Genomic DNA, 8172 nt, shown 5'->3' on the forward strand with positions numbered 1-8172 from the left:
TTTGTTACCCAGACCCTGGGTCAGACGTAACAACCCAGTGTTTGGGTAGTTTTTGTTACCCAGACCCTGGGTCAGACGTAACAACCCAGTGTTTGGGTAGTTTTTGTTACCCAGATCCTGGGTCAGACGTAACAACCCAGTGTTTGGGTAGTTTTTGTTACCCAGACCCTGGGTCAGACGTAACAACCCAGTGTTTGGGTAGTTTTTGTTACCCAGACCCTGGGTCAGACGTAACAACCCAGTGTTTGGGTAGTTTTTGTTACCCAGATCCTGGGTCAGACGTAACAACCCAGTGTTTGGGTAGTTTTTGTTACCCAGATCCTGGGTCAGACGTAACAACCCAGTGTTTTTTTTAGAGTGAGGAACAAGTTGAAAATATTTTTGCGGTTTTCAACATTATGCTACAAATGCTGATTCAGTTTGATTCCTTTAAGGTGCATTAGTTCATGCATTTATATGCTCAAGCATAACACGAAAACAAAAACTGACATTATTTAATTGACTGCGAACACAAAAGATGTTGTGAACGCCATTTCATGTTGACTTTATGCATCACTGCTCTCCTGACATTCAGAAGCTGATTTCAAGAAGGACATTTATGATTCATACAGTGCCAATAAAACAACCAGCCCTGATTTACTGAAGGTGACACAAATGCAAGTCACCTGGCAATAAGTGCATATGACAATAACTGCGCCTCTCCCTGCCCGCCAGAGACAAAGCAGAATTAGAATTATTCAACCCAACGTGACACGCTCAAAGCCTGCAGTCATTTCCATTGCAAAACTGCATGTGACAAAACACATTAAGACATGAGAAGTGAACATTTCTGGCCATCACATATATGGATGCCCATTTCCATCATAATTCGATACATGTCACAATTATGACCTCGTCTCATAAATATGACTTAGTATGTCAATTTTGTGGTGGAAACGGGCTTCCATACATGTATGTGGAAAATACTCATAAAAATACACTACAATGGCATAGAAAAAAAAGAATACGTGGAACCCATAAATGCTGTCTAGATAGACAGGACGGATGAGACAGTATTCACACTCCCACACTCTTCTGTACACAAACATCTGACATCATCCTCTGTGTTTACGTTACTATTATTATAATTACTACTGAGAGTGATCGATTTCTCCCTCACTTTACGTGTTTAAAAGACTTATTAAACAGTACGTTATAAACAGCAGCACATAAATCGCCATTTCTAAAAAATATTTGTAAACGTTAACTTATATTAGAAACACAAATTGAGACAGTCATTACCAATCGCTGACAAGTTAACTTTGTTTTGTTATTTGTATATTATTTCGGTTTTCCATAACTAGTGAAAACAAGTTAGCCAAACAGCTAACAGCTAATTCAAAAGTCAAACGAGGTGACGGAACACATTTTAAGCGTTTTAAATATACTAAACGTGTAACAAAATACATTAAAGTTACATTCTGAGACAAATGACGACTATTTTTAACTTTAAACGGCGCTACCAGCATTTAAAGCCCAGTTTAAAACAGTTATCTGGATAGTTAGCCCGATCCAGCTAGCGAAAAACGTAAAAACCCTTATATGGCGTATTTTAAGTTTTATTAATGTGTTTAAATTGTATAAATACGCAAAACAATATTTTACTGGGTATACAGTAAATAAAAAGGGAGTTGTCTGTCATATTGACGGTTATTAGTCTAGACCAAAATAAGTTTCGATTAGCGTTTCAAGCTACAGGAACAACAAACTGATAATTATGACATCCTACGTCACATTTTAACAACATCATGTATTTTTAAGATGTTTAATCGCTAGATAAGACTGCAAAATTTCGACTGAAAATACAACGCCTCGAGGCAGAGGAGACGAGTGTGTGTGTGTGTTTGTCACGGTCTATGATCTTAAAGACTGATAACTATAAACACAATCATCCTGTAATCAGACTCAAACAAAACCCTCTCAAGCATTAATCACACGTGAATCCTCTGAACACACACACGCTGGCTTTGCAAGTGAATGCATTCAGTCTGCTCAGTTTATAAACGCAATCAGGTGTGATGATATGATGGACTTTTCTGCGTTTCTCTCATTTTCTTCTCAGTCGCGAAGGAATAAAAGCGCTTCTCCTGACAGCATCTCTTTCTTTTTCTTTCTTTCTCTCTCTGACCTGCGCCATCTTTGCAGAAACACTCTCTCTTTGGGGCTGCAGTTGCTTGCAAACAAAGAGCAACCCTCTGATGGCCCCCAGAACCACAACATTCATTGCAGAAAACCGCACGGGCGGAGTGGAAAACGCACGCGTGCATAACGCAGAGGAGAGCGCGTTGTGCTTACCTTCTGTGTGCTGGATCCTGGCTCCAAAGAATAGGGCTAAAAACACGAGACGACACGGTATTGCATCCATCATCCTCCTCATCCTAATCCTTACACTTCTTCTGCTAGACTCGGGTTGTTCAGGCAGACTGAGCTGCCGGAGGAGTGAAAGGAATAGAGAGAAAAAAGGGAAGAGAAGCACGTCTGATCATTGGCTGGGACGGACCGACACCGATCCCGCCCAGACGGAGTGAAACCCCCTCACATGTGTCTCTCTCTGTCCGTCTGGAGCTCAGCTGGACGCGATTATTGCATAAGAACACATTCCACGGCCCTTTCTGTCTGATTTGTTTTGGCGATGCTCTCTTCTGCATGCACGAAAACAATATTGTAAATCTGATTTTCCAGACTTAACTCGGAGTTATAATATCTGACTAAGAGATTATACATTTGTGTGTGTGTGTGTGAGTGTGTATACATAAACACACACACACACACACATATACATATATATATATATATATATATACACAAACTTTTATGTTAATGCAATTAAAGGTGGGGTATGTAATATTTCAGAAACGCTGTTAGACATTGAAAGCAGCCCAAACAAACCCACCCCTCTCTTCATTGCTCCGCCTCCAAAACTCACCGTCCAATCCTAGCCACCCTGCTCCGCGTCGGTCTCGACAACAGCCGCTCGCCAGCATGCAGTTGGTTGAGTGCACTAACAATGACGCTAATCACGGCATAGCGGTCAGCGCGCGGTGGTTTACCTGCTCAACTCTTAATATCTTGCCTCTGTTACACACGCAGTGCGAGTGGATGTCTGTTTATCACAGCTGACGTGCAACAAAATAATGCTTCGCAAAAAAAAAAATAAAACGCAGATAACGAACGAACGACAAGGAAGCACAAAAAAATGAACGAGAGAACAAGAGTTCGTTGTTAGTCGCCAACAGCACAGCAGCTCCAGACAATCAGTGAAATATCGCTTACCCCACCTTTAATATAAATACAGTATTTTACGATCAAATTATATTTATTGGCTGTATAATACTGTCAGACATCATAAGAGAAGGGTAAACACGGTATTACTTGGTACTGTGGTGATTTTTGACATGAAATCACAGTAATTTCATTGTATTCTTTAAAGCATCTTCATTGTAAAAAGTGGTAACCTGCAGTTGATACCTGTATTTTACTTGATTTAACCCATAAGATTTAATTATGTTGGTATAAATTAATGTATTTAGGTTGATTGAATAATATTAAGTAATATTTTTAAAACCAGTTAATTAATCCCCGGTTTCACAGACAGGGCGCCTAGTCCTAGACTAAAACTTATATTTTAACTGAAAGTAACTTGTACTGACATGTCTTAAAATATATTGTTTTGTCTCAAGATTCACACCAGTAATGTTTTTTTTTTTGTTTTTTGTTTTCTATGGCATGTTTATAAAAGCTACTTAAATGTCCTAATTAAACTAAAGCCTGTTTGTGAAACCAGGCCTTAAAGTCTATCATTTTTAAGTTACCATTTTTGTTTTCAGTGTTGGAGTAATCATGTAAATACTATGAATATGGTAATTAAGGTATACAGTCTATTAAAGCTTGTAATCAAATGTGCGTTTGATTAAAATTAACCATTGCTTCAGTTGGTAAAACTATAGTAATTGGAAATCTACCATAAATGAATCATACTTAATCAGGTAAACAAAGCAACCAAAGCATTAAAGCAACAGTGAATCAAGACTGTAACCACATATTCAGGATTAGGGGGATCAAATGTAATATTTTAAAGAAATAAAAAGTAACATTTACCCCAATTTGTATGCACAGCAAAATCATAAGTGTTAATTTAACACTGCTGTTTTGCTGTGACTTTAGTGGCTTGTTTTGTGATGTTCAGAGTTGAGATGTCTGTGTGTGTCTAAATAATGCAGTACTTTCTGTGCACAATGTTTTAGGAAATAGATCAGCTCTAGAATCACAGGGCTACAATCATCAATAGAAAAATTACACATCAAGCATATAATCAGAGCTTTAGACTCTGAATGAGATCAGTGAATCAGGTCATTATATGATGATTATATCAATATCAAAACTTAACCATCATGACCTGGTAGTTTCTTTTGCCATAACAAATGTGCTTTATAAAGCAGCCAAAGAGAAAACTAAAGTTAAAAAGTCAAGAGCCCAAACTAAAGCAAACACTGATTACCATAATGGTGAAATGAAACGTTCAATAAAACATCTAAACCTCTGTTAATTCTCCATAAGAACTTCTGTAAACAGATGATAGAAATAAAGTTAAACTGGTTAGTAATACGTGTAATGGATGGAAGTCAGTTGTAGTTCTTGTGTTTCTGCTCGTCTCGTCTCTTTTTCTGCTCTTGTTGTTCCTCTTTCCTTCAGTGATTCTGCTTGTTAACAGCAGGTGTTTATCACTAATGTTATCTATCTATCTATCTATCTATCTATCTATCTATCTATCTATCTATCTATCTATCTATCTATCTATCGTTCTATCGTTCTATCTATCTGTATCTTTCTATATATCTATCATTCTATCTATCATTCTATCTATCTATCTATCTATCTATCTATCGTGCTATCTATCTGTTTATCTATCTATCTATTTATCTATCATTTTATCATTCTATCTATCTATCTGTCTGTCTGTCTATCCATCTGTCGTTCTATCTATCTATCTATCGTCTGTCTGTCTGTATCTTTATATCTATCTATCATTCTATCTATCTGTTGTTCTCTCTATATTATTCTATCTATCAATCGTTTTATCATTCTATCTATCTATCTATCTATTGTGCTATCTATCGTTCTATCATTCTATCTATCGTTCTATCTATCTGTCGTTCTATCGTTCTCTCTGTCTATCTATCTATCTATCTATATCTTTCTATATATCTATCATTCTATCTATATATCGTTCTATCGTTCTATCTATCTATCTATCTATCTCTTTCTATATATCTATCATTCTATCTATCTATCTATCGTTCTATCTATCTATCTATCTATATCTTTCTATATATCTATCATTCTATCTATCTATCTATATCTTTCTATATATCTATCATTCTATCATTCTATCTATCTATCTATCTATCTATCTATCTCTCTCTCTCTCTCTCTCTCTATCTATCTATCATTTTATCATTCTATCTATCTATCTATCTATCTATCTATCTATCTATCTATCTATCTCTCTCTCTCTCTATCTATCTATCATTTTATCATTCTATCTATCTATCTATCTATCTATATATCTATCTATCTATCTGTCTGTCTGTCTGTCTGTCTGTCTATCTATCTGTCTGTCTGTCTGTCTGTCTGTCTATCTAGGAGTGTCTCTCTCTTTGTGTCTCCTCTGTCTCTGCATATATTCATCAAAGGGCACGATCATCTGACCTCATCAAACCTTCGACCCCCCAAACCCCCACAGGGGGCAGCAGAGATTGATGAAGGTCTATTGTTTGGGCCTGTAGGTCCAGGATCCAGTGTTTGCTCTTATGTGAGGTCTGCATCCGCTTTCATCACTCTTACTGAGAGCCCCTGATAACACAAAAACTGTGGGTGTGTTTTGGACACTGTGACAAAAATCTAGCAAAGGTGAGTCTTCCTGGTGAAGACAGGCTCATGGACGTCTGCTTATGTTATATGCCATACCTATTTTTGTCCAAATAACATGCCCTCCACCCCACGGCGGGCTGCCATCTGGACACGGGCCACGCGGCGTGTGTCTGATGTGGACGAGCAGGAGCTGATCGCCGCAGTCGTGTCACATCAGCTAATGAGTCTAATAAACACAGAAGAAGCTGCAGCCGCTTTTATTTTAATATTTCTAGATAAGCAATAATTTAAGTACCAAAAAAGTAATAAAGTAGTAGTATATGAATTACGAATTATATTTATTATGTGCTTTATTATTATTTAAAAATATTTCTAAATAACTTTCACTTTTTTTTAGAAATTCAGTTCATTCTATTTTTTAAGCTTTTAAGTTTTAATTTTTCATATAATATTTATATTTTGTTTTATTCCACCTTTATTTTAATTACTGAAAAAGATTTGCTGTGTATAAACATGCATATTTTAAGGTGCTGCAGGTAGTACATTAATTATAAACGCAGTTGATGCAAATCCCGTCGTATGCTCAACAAGTACATATTAACCTGACCTGGTTTTGGCAAAGGATGGATTTGGTCTTTAACCTTGAGACACATTAGAAACGGTCCGTCTGGTGGCACCAAACTCAAAAACAGTCATTAATTTACGCTCTAACAGTGTTACTCTAAAAAAACTTTCTCCGGCTATTAAGCAGTAATGGGGTTAACCATAAGTAGGGCAAACAAAAAATGTGTTCACTTAAGGGAATATTTCAGTCCATAGAGTAATTCTTCTGCAAAGTACGTGTTCAAAAGAAGATCACGGTATTTTTGTGCTAATTGGGCAAATAAAAGAGGTACAATGTTTTACATTATTGAGCAGCGTTACAGTTTTAAAATCTCATGCATATATTATCAAAACACAGCATTTTTAATTTACAGAGATGCTTAGATCAAAAAGATTGCATTTTCTCAGACACAATCTCATCTGAAGTAAAAGTGGTGAAAATCAAAAAATATAATCCTTATATATGGTCTGATATGTCTATGGGATTATACAGCTTTTTTACCATCTGCCAAATAAAAATTCTAAGTCGAATCTCTTAGAAAAGTAAAAAGTTTAAAGTCTCATGGTGATGTGATATCTGGCTGGTGGTTAATAATTTAGTCTCTTCAGGTTGTTTCTCCCAGCTGAGGAACTTCTCTTTTCTTGAGGATTCAGACATGTGAACGAGGAACTCCAGCTAGATGAGCGAATGAATCACGATTGTCGTCACACACGTCTCCACGCGTCTGCCTCCACAAACACTCAGGCTCCCTGGCGTCTCACCCGGGCTGCTGAGGGTCACACACCATTTATCCTTAATTAGTGTTATTTAAGTCTTTCTAAAACACGCTCTCATCGGAGAGTTATGTTGAGACCAGTGAGATGAATTCATCTCAGGCCCTTTAGGTAGTCTTGGAGTTTTAATTATTTTGAAGGCTGAAATGATTAAACTTGCTCAGGACTGTTCGTGCCACGGATGTGAATGAAACTTCAGACCTTGCGAGTTGTTAAAGAAAAAGTGTGCAAGTTTTTTCAAGTCAGCATGAAATGAAAATTCAGACTATTTTTTAAATGCACGTTATTTTTTTGACAATCAAAATTGAAATGTCAATCTTCTCTATGCAGGATTCCTCCAATCATTTAGTGCGCTTAAGCTCCGCCCCTGCAAGCTCACGCTCATCTGCATACAATGTCAAGTGTCACGCCCACATCTCAAATATCCAATCAACAACCGATACATAGAACCAAATCCCGCCCTATATTTTTTCTTTTTCGATAATAGACCCTTTTCACAGACAGTGATGACGTGTTTTAACGGTCATGGTTGTGGTTTGCTATTGGTGGATCTCATGTGAGTGACAGTTTGCTCCGCCCTCGGCATCAGAGAAGAGATGCTGCAAGAGGGAGGAGATATTCTGATTCAAGATTATCAGGAACATGAATTTAAAACAATAATGATGTGCACCGATAAATCATTCAGAATAAACACTGCAGCATTCAATATATATATATAGTGTGGAGGTAACGGTCGCTTCGCTCTGATCCTGCAGTCCAAACACTGTTTGCAAACAGAGCGTGTAGCACATTATTTTTTCTCGCTCTCATTTTCCTGATTGCTGTTTTGACACGGGCTGCCAGGGCCCTCCCGGTGCTCAGGTGACAGTGGCAGACCTCTCTTTA

General features: G+C 37.4%; 1 protein-coding gene across 1 annotated transcript in view; it reads right to left on the reverse strand.

Moving 5' to 3' along the window:
* The window catches only part of tgfbr1b (transforming growth factor, beta receptor 1 b), a 67625-nt gene extending 65036 nt beyond the window's left edge, over positions 1-2589 (reverse strand). Inside the window, exon 1 of the mRNA XM_051882897.1 lies at positions 2335-2589. Within this exon, the coding sequence (XP_051738857.1) occupies positions 2335-2416 (82 nt within the window). The 5' untranslated portion in view covers positions 2417-2589. The remainder of the gene's footprint in view (positions 1-2334) is intronic.
* Positions 2590-8172: the final 5583 nt, after the last annotated feature.

The sequence above is a fragment of the Ctenopharyngodon idella genome, chromosome 23 (genome assembly GCF_019924925.1).
Source record: "Ctenopharyngodon idella isolate HZGC_01 chromosome 23, HZGC01, whole genome shotgun sequence".
In the NCBI taxonomy this organism is placed as follows: domain Eukaryota; kingdom Metazoa; phylum Chordata; class Actinopteri; order Cypriniformes; family Xenocyprididae; genus Ctenopharyngodon; species Ctenopharyngodon idella.